This window comes from Pseudorca crassidens, chromosome 4 (genome assembly GCF_039906515.1).
Source record: "Pseudorca crassidens isolate mPseCra1 chromosome 4, mPseCra1.hap1, whole genome shotgun sequence".
In the NCBI taxonomy this organism is placed as follows: domain Eukaryota; kingdom Metazoa; phylum Chordata; class Mammalia; order Artiodactyla; family Delphinidae; genus Pseudorca; species Pseudorca crassidens.
The window spans coordinates 104,806,293-104,821,440 of NC_090299.1; the positions used below are offsets into that span (position 1 = coordinate 104,806,293).

Below are 15,148 nucleotides of genomic sequence, written 5' to 3' on the forward strand. Positions count from 1 at the left end.
GGATTTTAATTTATTTTATTTTTTTAATTTTTAAATTTTTTTAACATCTTTGTTTGGAGTATAACTGCTTTATAATGGTGTGTTAGTTTCTGCTTTATAACAGAGTGAATCAGCTATACATAAACATATATCCCCATATCCCCTCCCTCTTGCATCTCCTTCCCACCCTCCCTATCCCACCCCTCCAGGTGGTCACAAAGCACCGAGCTGATTTCCCTGTGCTGTGCCGCTGCTTCCCACTAGCTATCTATTTTACATTTGGTAGTGTATATATGTCAATGCTACTCTTTAATTTCATCCCAGCTTACCCTTACCCCTCCCCGTGTCCTCAAGCCCATTCTCTATGTCTGCATCTTTATTTCTGTCCTGCCCCTAGGTTCTTCAGAACCTTTTTTTTTTTTTAGATCCCATATAGATGTGTTGGCATATGGTATTTATTTTTCTCTTTCTGACTTACTTCACTCTGAATGACAGTCTCTAGGTCCATCCACCTCATTACACATAACTCAGTTTCATTCCTTTTTATGGCTGAGTAATATTCCATTGTATATATGTGCCACATCTTCTTTATCCATTCATCTGTTGATGGACACTTAGGTTGCTTCCATGTCCTGGCTATTGTAAATAGAGCTGCAGTGAACATTGTGGTACGTGACTCTTTTTGAATTATGGTTTTCTCAGGGTATATGCCCAGGAGTGGGATTGCTGGGTCATATGGTAGTTCTATTTTTAGTTTTTTAAGGAACCTCCATATTCTTCTCCATAGTGGCTGTATCAATTTACATTCCCACCAACAGTGCAAGAGGGTTCCCTTTTCTCCCCACCCTCTCCAGCATTTATTGTTTGTAGATTTTTTGATGATGGCCATTCTGACTGGTGTGAGATGATACCTCATTGTAGTTTTGATTTGCATTTCTCTAATGATTAGTGATGTTGAGCATCTTTTCATGTGTTTATTGGCAGTCTGTATAATCTCCAAGTTTAGTGTGGTGAAGCTTGGGGTCTGCAAACAGACAGACTTTGCTTTGAATCCTCTCTCTGCCTTTCCGAGTTTCTTGATCTTAGTCAAGCTGTGTAATCTCTAAATCTCATTTCCTCTGGTGTAAACAATGACAACAGTAACTGCTTGTAGAAAAGTGATGAGAATTTAATAAAATAACGCATGCAAAGTTCCTGGTCTGGTGCCTGTTGATTAAAAAGTGTTAGTAATCGTTAGTATTACTACTAATAATTTGAACTTATTATTGGAGACCTTTGTGCCTCTTGGTAACAACAATGCCTTTAAAGTGCAGTTTTACTAATCAGAGATTTGAAATCTTAAATTAGGAAGGGTTGCAACATGCAGTAATTCTCCAAAAGCAGGACTCCCTTTCAAAATCTCACTGATAAATCCTGGAGAAGGTAGGTCTTTACGGAACTTCGGCAGGGATTTTAAAAAAAAAAGCCACAATGAATGGTAGCTACCATGCAGCCCAAAAATAAAAGTTATTTTTCATTGACCTATGCTCATAAATTTTGGAATCGATAAAGACTTTTTGCTTCCCACCAGAGACCTTTCTTAAGTTTGCTTCCACCAAATGGAGCACTTTTCTTGGAGCCTTCAGTATCCTTGCTTTTATCTGTGCAGAATGTAAAGATGCCACAACACAGGCATGATCACATGGATTCCAGGCATTTAAGAAACATGTAGTGAACATTTCCTGCAAGGTGGTGCCTTTATAAGGCTTTGGGGAAACAAAGTTGAATAATATGTAGTTTCTTTTCATAGGGTACTTTAGAACCCTTTTTAAAAGGTACTTATCATCTAAGAAGAGTCACAACCAAGCCAGTCAGTCAGTGCATTGTGATAAGTCTGTAACCTCAGAGGGAAGGTGAGGGTCCTGTGAACAAAGTCAGGGAAGGTTGGGGCAGTCCAGGTCAGGCTTGGCTAGAGTTTGGAGGCATAGGGTTGTAGTTAGCATCTAAGGGGACATCTGGGTAGAGGGCATTTCCCACCAGATAGATTAATGATTATTTCGAGTTTCCTTCCCTGACCTGCCTTTATGTATGGTGGAGTTCATCACACAACAATGAAAGAGGAAAAAGAACTTTTAAAAACGTTACCCAACTCAGTTAGCACCTAAAATTTTCAGGTTCTTGATTTTCTTTAAATACTTTTTAAAGTGCTATTTTTTGTATGGATTTTCTGGTTTCCCTCTCTCTCTCTGTGACTCATTTTATTTTATGTAAGTAAATCCTGTTGAATACTTTAAAATGTGCTTCCTAAAATTTTTAAAGGATATCTGTACAGCACCTAAACCATTGCAGATGCTTAACATTGGTTTGCTATGTAAAAGGTTTAGAAGTTTCAGGACAATATCTTGTAAACTTCAGGTAGTAAAATATATGCATCAGAAATGTAAGGGTTTCACAGTGTAGTGAAGTGGATGGAATTCACATTCTGGCTTGGCCATTTAGCTGTATGAATTTCATTGAAGTCCTTTAAACTGTTTGAACTTTTGTTTCCCTCATCTGTAAAATGGTTAAATAGTACGTTTCTTGTAAACTTTCTGTAAGAATTCAAGTAACACAGTAAATGTGAAAATGTTTTAAACACTGTAAATAGCTATAAACATATTGATATTTTTTAGGGATGTAAGACAAAAAAATGTGACTAGAGATTTTGACAAGTTGATTTTGAAAAACTAGGTCAGCACTTGAAATTTCATCCTATTTAGGAAATCAGAACTGATGGATTGTGCTTAATGTTATATTTAGTTTAATAGCCATTTGTAAATGTGCTGCTTTGCAGAATCATTTGCATTAATGGTGGTGAGATGTCTATATTTGGAAGGAAAAATTAGGAAATCAAATTATCACCCTCAGGGGACTGTTTTCATTTTGTATTTTAAAAAATGGAATAAGTGAAAGTAGAATAGTGTTCAGAAAGTAAAACCACGTAGCCACAGAACCTTTTGGCATTCTGTCTTATTTAATGACTTTGCCCTCTTTCATATTTTATACACTCTAGAAATCTCAGACCATATCGTAGAAGTTCTTAAGTGATTGTCTAAATTTTGGATTCTTTAGGCAATCAAGCAATAGCTCCTCTTTTTAGCCTCTTAGACATTGGGCTGATGGTTTTTAAATTTAGCCAGTGAAAATATTCTTCTAAATTACAGCTTGAAGGTAACCTAAAGGTCAGTCAATAAAGACAATACAAAAAACGTTTAAAGTAATTATTCCGGCAGTTCTCTCTATCACACCAAATAAGTCCTATCCCACAAATTTGCTTACTGGATGAGTAAAGACTGTCTTTATTTAACAGGAAAGTTTTGAGATAATTTTTCTTGCATATTCTTAAAATAAAAAGCAATACCCGATTAAGCTTATAAAACAGCAATTTCTATCTTTTTCCTTGTTCTGACGTTTCCTTGTTGGGCAACCACACAATTTACAGTAAAGAAGTGAGATTTAGGAATGGAATGCTGGGGTGTGTTTAAGATGGTATTTGTCTAGGCTACTTAGGAACACCCAAACCTGCTCTCAGCCCAACACTCCCGAGAAGATCATGCCAGGAAATATGTACACAGAGCATCAAAGGCCAAGGAACTCTTTCTTACTGACTGAGGCTTTGACTGCAAACCCCAGAGCAGAACCCTGGTGACCTAGGCAGAGCCTTCTGCCTCATCTTGGTAGCTGTGAAGAGCCTAGAAGCAAAAGAGACCCCTTGTACTAGGAACTCAAGAGTAGGCCTGCTCTTTGCACTGAGAACCCCCTACTACAAAGAAAGGCTAGAACAGAGATTTCAGTGAAAAGAACTATTTTCCTAGTACCTGAGAAAAGCTAGTGTAAACGAATTGACTTTTAGAATTTGATTAGTTCAGATCAGTCCTCTTCTTCCTTGGATGTGGGATGAGAGGGCTGCTGGAAACTTGGGGGAGGGTGGACGATAGGGACAGTCTTCAGTTAACCATAGAGGTCAAATGGAGACAATGCACTGGTCTCCACCTATCAGACTCTAGGACCCCCAGCATTTGAGATGGTAGGTCTGTTCCAAATATATACACATAGTTCTTGGTAGGTCAAATCTATTTCAAAATTATCCCAGGGGTTAGTTTTCACAAGGCTGCTTTTGATGGACTGCTATTTCTTCCCACCACTGTTGGAGGCTAATTTTAACCTGAGAGAAGTATACTGGGTTAGGTTATATTATATTTATGTTGAGTAGTGAGAGATTAGGGTTTGTATACCATTGGAAGGTAAAGGCAGGAATATGTCACCTCCGACATAGCACAATCAGGTGGTCTCCTGGATATGCATGGTAGGAAGAAAGAAGGCAGTAGAAAGGTTTACTTTCCATGTTGGAGAAACTAAAAAGAAGGTGGGGGAGGAGTGAGCCCCACATGTTTTTGTATCTTGCTAGGCATTTTACCTCTTATCTCTTCTAATCTTTACAAAAGCCTTTGACGTATGAGGTAGGACTTTGGAATACAGTTTTAGTTTTTCACCATCCTTGACTTCCTTTAAAGATTTCCTGCCAAGGGAGCACTACATGTAAGCAGAATTGGAACGAAATAACCGTTTGTTTATTAAGACACCCATTGTAGTATAATTGTTTTATTAAAGTGAAACATATTTGTGATAAAATCTACTTGATAATTTTTTACAATATGGACACATGATCAGCATAGCACATTTGGTTTTTTAATGTCATGATTTCTTCTCTTATTTTTATTATTACCTTCTTTGAGTTCATTTGCTGTTTTATACTTATTCCTTGAGATATATAGTATTTAGATCGTCAAACTTTAGCTTTTCTTCTTTGGAAATGTTTGCACTTAGGCTATGAATTTTACTCCATGCACTTGTTTAGCTGCATTCCACAAATTTTGATACATCCTATTTTCAAATTATGAATAATAGTGACTTTAACCAGTCATTGATACATGTTTTAATCTCTAGGACATCTGGTTTGTTTTTTAAATGGATTCTTCTGAAAGTCTCCATCTCATCAGTGTTTTAAAACTATGATTATTTCAAAGTCTATCTCTGATAACTATAATATGTAGCTCCTTTAAATTTGTTTCTAATTTCTATTTTTTTTCTCTTGGGTTCTAGTCAATTGATCTTGTCTACTAGTATGCCTAGCAATTTCTGATTGAATGTCAGATATTATGTATATATTTTATATATATATATAATATATATATTATATATATAGTAGAGCTAATTTGATATTCTGTTTGATATTTGATAACATGATAATGTTATTTTTCTTCAGAGATTATTTCTTTTGCTTTTGGCTGGCATTTAGGCTGGGGGCAGGCCAACTTAATATTTAGTCTGGAATTGAGCTGATTGGAAGCTAGGTTTCAGTCTTTATGTGGGTTGGTTTATTACTAGTTTGCCCTTTTGCCTTTAGTCTTGTCCTTTAGGGATCCCAACTGAATGCCTGGCATGTTTGCCCATCACTTTGAGACTGCTGAAGGCTCTGTTCAATTTTTGAATCTCTTCAGCTACTTAGGAATCATCAAATGCCTTTAGAAGAAAAAGGTGAGCTGAATTTAGCCTCACCTTTATGCAGTTTCCTTCTTCAGGGACATTGGCTCCTTAGGTTTTTAATGTCATAGTAACTTTCTGATTCCTTTAAACAGCTTATAGAAATCCAGCTTTTCAGTTTTTCTTACTGGAAGGGTTGGTGTGATGGAAGCTAATTTACAATAACTGGAACTGAAGTCTCTCAGAAACATTATTTAGGTTGGAAATTTCTAGTTTACCAAATATACACCTCCGTGTCTAAAACCACCCATGCAGAATCTAAATTCTGGGATTGACAGACTTAGGAAACATGAGTTATGATGGAGTTATAATTGAGCATAGGAAACTGACTCTGAATCTTCTTATTTAACCAGCCATGTGGATTAGGAAGTAAAGTCTCTTTTATCCATTCATTTGTCTTGCTGGAAGAGAAAATAGCTTGCTTCTTGTCTTCAAGGCATTGCAACCCTTTCATTAGGAAAAATCCCAGTGAATTTGTCAAACTTTATTCATCATATTGGCCACTTTTCCCAAGGTGTAGAAAAAGGCAGTGGGCAGAGGAAGAATCATTTCACTTATGGTGAGTGAGAGAACACTTCTCTTCCTATCTTAACAGTTAATATTGTTAGCATATAGTAGATGAATAAATTCATACTCAGAGAGCATAATTCACTAAGATGCTGTTTGATCCAGGCAATCCCTCATACTTTTGAGTTCCTTGAATCTTAAGTTTTCATAGCATATAATTATTTTCCAATGCCATATCTTAGACACTGCTCAGGAGTCAACCTCAGTGAGATTAAAATGTAGAGTGATCATATAACTTTTTTCCTTAGCCCAAAACACTTTTGAGAATGAAAGAAGGTAATATTAATAATTACACCAGGACAGTGGTGTAAACTGAGGCTGTCATATGTATCACTAAACTGATAATTATGGTGACCCTATTTTACCACTAATGTAGATACCTTTGCACTGGAAGGACATGGTACTAGGGTGACCTAGAATGATTTTGAGATTACCAGATGAGTTTGTTTGGGAAACAATAAGAGCTGGAAATTTTCAAAGAGAATGGAAAGGAGGAAATCAGCAGGAAAAAGAGAAAATAAGCTAAGAAGAAGAAAATAAGAGAGAAAAGAACACCAATAAGGAAGCCGGCAATAAGCTCTTTGCTCAGGAAAGCAGGTGGTTGTTAGCCTGTTGACATGAGGCATTAGGCAGGGTGAATTGAGAATAAGCACAGATTAGAAGATTAAAATCATTCTTCTGGAGAGGAAAAGAGAATGTATGGAATGGGGGTAGATGTAAGCTTTGGAAAAATAATGAAAAAGTGTACTCAAATTTAAATGGTTTTTGAAACAACACTTGTAGTAAGGGCATTGAACAGCCTATAGGCTGTTCTAATAAATCAGACTCAAATGACAAATCGTGAGTACTTCTGGTGATAAATGACACTTGATTACACTTATTTTAACATGTGCTAATAATGGCAAAGAAAAAGAGGTAGGGTTTAGGTACTTGCCTAGTGACTGAGGAATAATATGATAGCCTGGACCTACTTACCAGGTGATGCTGCAGGTCTGAGGATGATGGCAAGAAGGCAAGGACGCCATAATGGTATCCCAGTCAATCAAGATTGATTACAGTTACATTGTGACAGGTCCCATATAGAAAACCTAAAATTGTAATACAAACTGTTTTCATAGGAAAGGGCAGGAGAATCTAAGACCTGAGTGGAATATGGAAGATTGATTTTTTTCAATTAGCTATATGTGATGCATATTGCTTGTGTATGAGTAACTTTCCCATCATCACATGGGTGGTCATCCCAAGTAAGCTATCTCTGTTATAATCAGTCTACTTGTTCTGCTTTATCCCTTCATAATTTCTAGTTTCTTGATATGCTAGTACTCTGATCACTGGGTTGTTAGAAAACTGCTCAGAAAGTAAGGAAGGTTAAGAAATTCTAAGAGTAAATATTTATGGCAGAGGGCAAGCCGTATACTTCTGAGTAATTGTAGCAAGACCTTACTTCAGAAGAAAGAATACAGGCTAATATGAAAGGAACCTGAAATGTACACCCCTGGATTCACAGAGTTGGTGATGTTACCTGGTAAAGACAAAAAAGTGTCCCCAAATCGCTGAGCTAGCCAAAGTATCTTTTTACCAATTGTACCTCCACATGGCAGCCCTTTGAAATCCATTTCTTTGGAATCAAGTTTGGCTAAAGGAATTTTTTTCCACCGTGTGTGTTCTCATAGTTGGCCCTGCATAAAATCCAGGCTGGGTATCCCTTGGAGAATCAGCTAATGATTCATAAGAAAAGAATGTCAAACTTTATCATTGGAATTCAATCCAGATGAATTTATTGGGTGATCTTCAACCTGATTTGAAAGCCTTAAAGTCTGTTCTTATTTTCATTATCTTTCATTATCTTTTCATTATCTTTTATAACCAATAAAAGAATGGTTATTCTTCACCATTCTGTGTAATGTTGACAGGTTGTTTTTTGTTGTTTGTTTTTTTTTTTGCGGTACGTGGACCTCTCACTGTTGTGGCCTCTCCCGCTGCGGAGCACAGGCTTCAGACGCGCAGGCCCAGCGGCCATGGCTCACGGGCCCAGCCGCTCCACGGCATGTGGGATCTTCCCGGACCAGGGCACGAACCCATATCCCCTGCATCGGCAGGTGGACCCTCAACCACCGCGCCACCAGGGAAGCCCTGACAGGCTTTTTTTGTTAGCACTTTATTATTGTTCACATTTTATTGTGTAAGCCCAGAAATGGTTTTTATACTTCAGTCATTAGTTCTTCCTTTATCAGATATTATTGAGGTACTTGGAAAAGAGAACCCGTATGAATCAGTATTTGATGAGCCCACCTTTATGAGAGGGATCTTTAAACCTTGATCCAGAGAAGAGCCTTCCTTGAACTCTGTTGCCGGGTGTGATTGCTATGTTTTGTGACCTCCGTTGAACAATATACCTTTCGTATTGCTTCATGTTTCTTCTTTCATTAGAGCTATTTCTATAGCTGCTTCTCTTTGTTGGACTATAAACTTCAGGAGAGTAGGGTCTGTCTGTTCTCTGCAGTGCCCACTATCAGGCCTTGTACCTTGGAGGCACCCATTAAATTTGAAGAGAATTAAATGGAGCTGAGAGTAGGATTAAATGGGAGATGAGAAAATTTCTGTCTCAAACAGCATTTTAAAATCTGTTCTCATATCAAAATGTGCCTTATTTATCTCCTAGTGGGAGATAAAGCATTCCTAGGCATATAGGCATATTCAAAACTCTAAGAGAGTGTATAGTATAGAAACTTATTTAATTCTATTTAACATGGTATTCCTCAAATTTATTTGACAAATAAACTTTTTTGAAGGGTCTGGACTTAAGTAGACAGAAATCACCTCAAATTAATATAAACCCTAAATGGAATTTTCTGGCTTATATAACTAATGAGAATTCTTGTTGAGTTCACAGAATGGAAAAGCTGCAGGACCTCAGGGCCTGGGCTGGGGACTCAGCAGTCTCTCTTTTCATCCATTTTTCTCTCCTGATTTTGTGTTTCATTTTGGGTATTGACCTCATTCTCTCCTAGTGTGGACAGTACTGTGAAAGGCCCTTTCAACAAAGAGGGGAACAACCTCAGGTGAAAGGGAAATATTGGTTTTTACACATTTGAGTATTAATTTTCCAAAATGTTTTGGTCCCTGTGTGAATGGTAACACTGTTACCAATCACTGTTTACTAAGATAGGCCATATCTAGGCCTTTTGTCCACTTAGATGGCTTGGCTAGTGGTGGGATGCCCAGTACCTACTACTTTAAAAGAAGCATTAGAAAAGCTTATTGTGAAGAGCAGAAATAATAACCATCATTCATTCATTCAACAAATATTTATTCAGCTTTTCTCCTAAGCATTAGGAATACAACACTGAACAAAAGAAATGTATATTCCTACTATTAGGGAGCCTACATTCCAGTGGGTAGTCTAGTGGGGAGATAATAAAGAAGATAAGTAAAACATGCACATGCTTGACTATAATAAATACAAAGAACTAAAAAATGAGGCAGGAAGGGGGAGCAAGAAGAATCTGTGGGGAGAGGGAGGTTGAAATTTTAACTAATGTGGCCAGGGAAATTCTGACTGATGAGGAAGTGACTTAAGTAAAGATCTGAAGGAAATGAGGGAGGAAGCCCTGCAGACATTCCATTCAGAGGCAACAGCAGGTGTAAAGGCCCTGAGGTAAGAGTGTGCCTGGCGAGTTTTAGGGAGGACTTGGAGGCTAGAGTGGGGGGTCAGGAGAAGACTGGGAAAAGATAGTAGGAAAGGAGGTCAGGGAACTGACGGGGAGCCAGATGATGCTGGGGTTGCAGCTTGTCATAAAGATATTGTCTTGCCTCTCAGTGAAATGGGGCCAACAGAGGGTTTTATCTGACTCCTGATTCGATTGCTCTGGCTGCTTTGGAGAACTGACTGGGGGGCAAGGGCAGAAGCAGATAATCCAGCCGGGAGACCAATGCCATAACCCAGGAGAGAGATGCTCGTAATGTGGACCAGGGTGGTGGCAGTGAAGATGGTGAGAAATGGTTGGATTCTGGATATACGTTGAATATAAATCCAACAGGATTTGCTGATAAGATGGACATGGGGTATGAGAGGAGGAGATATTGGGATGACAGCAAGGTTTGGGCCTGAGGAGTGGAAGAATGGAGCTGCCATTAACCAGATGAGGAAGACTCCAGGAAGAGCTAGTTTGAGGGGACACTTAGGGGGCTTAGTTTTGGATTTGTGAACTTTGCAATGCTTATTAGACATCCAAGTAGAGATGTTATAGGACTGGAGTTCAGGGAAGAGGTCCTGGCTGAAGATATAAATTTGTGAGTCATCAGTATGTAGATGGTATTTGAAGGCATGGGACTTGATTGAGATCACCCAGGGAGTGTGTGTAGAAAGAAAAGAGCCATCAAAGGACTAAGTTCTGGGGCGCCTCAGGTGCCACACGTTTCTGTTTTAGAATAGCTATTAGTTTGTCCAAGAACACTAGTATTCCACAAACACAGTTTGAGGTATGCTGATCTAAAGGAACATATCTTTATAACTAGTTCTCTTCAGAGCACATAGAATACAGTTCCTTTAGCTGTAAAAATATACTTCTGATTTTCCAAGATGGTACAGTCATCTCAGTAAAGGTACCATAGTCCTAGTAAAGCGTTTTGTGGAAGAAAATAGTTGACTGTGGAATATTCTCTGTGTGTTGTGGGTCAGGTAGTTGCTTAGTGATAGAAGATCCAGACATAGTTAGTATGGTCTAGAATGAGCCTCTAAAACCTCTCTAACTTTCCTGGGTATTTGATGGTCTTGTGGTCTGATTTTTAGTGCTACAGAGTTCATTCCTCCATTCAAAATATTTATTACAGCTGAATTATGTGCAAAGTAAGTGTTTAGTACCACGGGGAAGAAACTGTCCTAACCCTCAGGAAGCTCAGGAGAAAGACTTCACCTTCGGCAAACGTGTGATTCAGAAATGAATGCTCCTGGAATTGCCAAGGAGGAGCACTGAGGTAGTAGAAAGGCTTGTTCTGAGTTCTGAAGGTTTAGAAAAGGTAGAAATGAGGAAAGGACAGTTTTTGATCCTAAGTATGGGAGTCTAAGTACATAAAACAGAAGGAGATTATGATCAGATTGCTTGCCTAACTAGAGCAAAGAGTGCTGGAGAGAATTGGATTATTATAGAGCTTCTTGCACTGTGTTGGTAATGGGAGCTCTCTCCGGAAAGAGGTGGAAGAAGGTTACTCTTGCAGTGATAGTTTGTTATGCGTTTGTGTCACTTGACTGTACCCCACACTCTACTCTGTGTTACAGAGAACAATTCATTACTGTAACTTTCTTAGGCTATAATAATAATTCTGGCAATTTGATGTTTTTAGACCATTCCCGTGGCTGCTCTTTTCATATCTGTAGAACGTAAACAGATTTTTTTGAAATATTAGTATTTTTTGAAGGATTAATGGTGTAAACTTTGGAAAAGGCTTTTACTGCTAGAAGTAGTCATGTTTCTGACATCTAAAAATATATATCTTGCCTTTGCTTTATTTTTGGTTTCCACTAAATTATTAACCCCAACTTCCTTTTTTTTTTTTTTTTTTTTTGACTCACAGCTTTCTTCTTGTATGAAGTACCAAATGAAAGAATCTCATAAAAATGCTACTGAGGGTGATAGTTTGGGGGAATTAACTGTCATGGCGCTTATTTTCCCTAATTAAGAACTCTTTAAATGGAAATTGAAAATTAAATGTTACTATAATTTTTCATTACTGGGGAAAATTGGACCATGTCTCCCACTTCCCATATCAGCAATAATCCATGGCAAAAAAAGTTCACTGTTAACTTTTTGACTTGAGGGGAGAGACATTCATATTGATGATAAGTGTATCCTAGAAGTCTGTGTGTTTCATAAGGTCCTGCAAAATTCTTATCTCCATCCTTTTATGATTGTTGAGATGTTCTCCTTGAGCTTTTGGGAGATGTTTCCCACTCGCTGAAGGGTGCTTGAACAATCCTACTCTAAGTGGGAGCTGGGGAGGAGGGGAAAGGAATGTATAACAGCTACAATATAACTTTTCAAAGTGACTGTTAAGCAACATTTACTCTCCAAGAAAACCACTTTACCCCTTTACCTTTCTCCTCAAGCTCCCATGTACATCCCACCTCCTCCTCACCATCAGATCACTCATATTTCACTGCAAAAATGTAAGTTCTCAGAAGCCCTCATCTTCACCCCACAAACTTGCCAGATCACCCCCATCTGTACTCTGCCTTCCCTAGCTGGGATTGATGAGCTCTCTGTGTTCCACCTGAAGTTAATCCCTCTACCTGTGCTGTGGACGTCATCTCAGTAGTTCACGGTTGCTTGAGCTGCTTTTGCATTTATCCCCTCTCTCCTATAGCAATAATCTGTCTCTACTAGATCATCCTCATGCACACTCCAAAGTGTTAGCATATTTCCCGTTTAAAAAATCCCCTGTTTTATGCCTTCACCTACCTCCTTAATTCTTGGCTTTTCTTGGCAGCAACATTTCTCAAAATAATTCTCTCCATTCCCTGTCTCTACTTCTTCACCTCTCATTCTTTACTGGGTAGCCTGGTGTCCACTGTAACAGCTCTTGTCAGGATCACCCAGCCCTTCCACCTTGCCAGATTCATTGGTTCCTTCTTAGTTCTCATCTTATTTGAACTTCCAGCAGGCTTTGACTCAGCAGCTGATACCCTTTCCTTATTGAGCCCTTTCTTCACCTGACAGTTGATGAAGTCCTGGTTCTCTCCCTACCTCACTGGCTGCTCTTTTTCAATGTCTTCTGCTGATATCCCCTCCCGTTCCTATAAAAGGTAGAGTAGCCCGGCGTTTAGATCTTCTCCCTCTTCTCTACACTCACACCCGAGGTTGTGTCATCCTACCCCATGGTCTTAAATACTTCTTACATGGTGGTATCTCCTGAATTGATGTCTTTCTACTCCACGTTTCCACTTGGACTTTTAGTAGGTGCGTTCCGTCTAAGACATCCAAAACTTCTTTCTGTGGCCTTCATTTCCTTTACCACCTAGTCCCCCCTAACCTCTGCAACTTCATTTGCTTCCCTTTCCTCTCCTTTTCTCCTGCAGCTCCCACCACACTTACCTACTTACTGTTCCCCTAACTGCCAAGCTCTTGCCTGTCTCAGAGGCTTTGCACTTGCTGCTCTCTTTGCCTACAGTGTTCTTTGCCCAGATCTTTGCTTGGCTTGTCCCCTCTCTCCAATGTCAAATGTATTTCTTCAGAGGCCTTCCCTGACCTCCCTGCCTAAAGCAGTACCCGCTTACGTGTTTTATTTTTCCTTCTCAGCACTTATCACTACTTTAAATCATACTTTACTTCTCCCCTGCTGGAATATGAGCTCAAGGAGGACATGTAATTAGTTGACGCATCCCTTATCCCTAAGGCTTAGATCAGTTCCTGGCTCATAGGAGACTCTCAACTCATTTATTGAGTGAATAAGTGAATGAATTGATATATATGTAAATATTGTTAAAACAATGTAAACCATGTGACTATACCCTCATGTAAACCATGTGACTCTACTCTCAATGTTTTTGAATTCAAAGTACAGAGAAATGTTTATTATGATAGAATGGTTAAACATAATAGAAGAATAGCTAGCCAGGGCTTGCCTGTTGCGTGTAGACTCATATAAAGGAAATTCTTTGAGTTCCCTTTTCTGGAAATAAGTTGTGTTTTCTTGGCTCTTCCTGTGCAGCTGAAGAATAAGTTCATGAAAAAACTGCCACGTGATGCCGAAGCCTCCAACGTGCTTGTTGGCGAGGTCAACTTCTTAGATTCTCCTTTCATTGCCTTTGTTCGGCTGCAGCAGGCCGTCATGCTGGGTGCCCTGACTGAGGTCCCTGTGCCCACAAGGTAAGCTGCTCCCTGACCCGCCGGGGTCCACAATGTGGTGATAGGGACAGCTTCTCTCCCTCAGGCTAGAGAACCAAGAGGATGAGGGTACATCCAAAGCAAGCATATTGGAAAGGTTTAACCCGAAATAATGGTTCAGTCTGATTTTCATGCTATCAGATTACTTGGCACTTGTACAGTAGTAATAATAATAACAATTATAATAATTCATTGGGCTACAGAAGAGTTTCTTATGGATTAGTCTATTTAATCCTCATAATGATTTTTTTAAAGTATAAACTATAGGTATGTGGATCTTATAGATGAAGAAACTGAGTTTGAAAGTTTAAGTAACTTCTCTAAGATCATATAGATGGTGAATGATTCAAAGGTCAGAGTTGCTTTCATTTGCTCTCTGTTTTATTAGAGAATTGGTAGTGGGTACATACATACATGCATATGCACATTATATATATAGACATGGACATGTCTATATGTATATTATATATACACATATGTAAAAATCATTTGCACACTTTACTGTTATGTGTTATGACTCATAAAGTTTTAAGAGGAAGCATATTACTCTTATTACAATCATGTACTCATTACCCTGCACAATACTTTAGAAGTCATCCTCTTTTATTTCCTTCTGTAACTGAGCCCAGTAGAGGAGTTAGGAAGCTTGACTTCCGAAGTGCAATGGGTCAATAGAAGTTAATGCTTCACTTAAACTTGTGCTTAAGAAGAGTTTAAAGAGCAGTTTATAATCTTCAGGTTGACATTAGAAAATTATCATATAAATAGGACCTTTTTTTTTGGGAGGGTGCCTCTTGTGGGTCCCAGGGGACTTTTCTTTAGGTTTCCCACATGAGCAGGAAGGGCTGTGAATGCTCAGTGACCTCAGATGATCTGAGTGTGATCAACCAACAAGACAAGGGGGTCGAGGTTTGTTCTGAGCCAACTTAGGAGGCAAATTAGGAGAACATTTCCTATGGCCTCCCAATTTATAGGTTACAGGCCATTCTTATCATACAGGCATTTTTACTCCATTTTTATATTTCTTAGACACCTAAAATAGGAATAATATTTGTCATATTACAATATAGGAATAATATAAGCAGTCATTGGACAAATAGCAGAGGAAAGGCGATGATCATATTCAGTTAATGGGATTATCATGATTTGTGTTTTCT

The 15,148-nt window shown here is 38.6% G+C and overlaps 1 protein-coding gene across 9 annotated transcripts in view; it reads left to right on the forward strand.

Moving 5' to 3' along the window:
• SLC4A4 (solute carrier family 4 member 4) overlaps positions 1-15,148 on the forward strand; it is a 354,963-nt gene that overhangs the window by 221,532 nt on the left and 118,283 nt on the right. For all 9 annotated transcript variants that reach the window (XM_067736229.1, XM_067736230.1, XM_067736233.1 and 6 more), the window contains one exon: positions 13,816-13,973. In XM_067736229.1, coding sequence (XP_067592330.1) covers positions 13,816-13,973 — 158 coding nt within the window. The remainder of the gene's footprint in view (positions 1-13,815; positions 13,974-15,148) is intronic.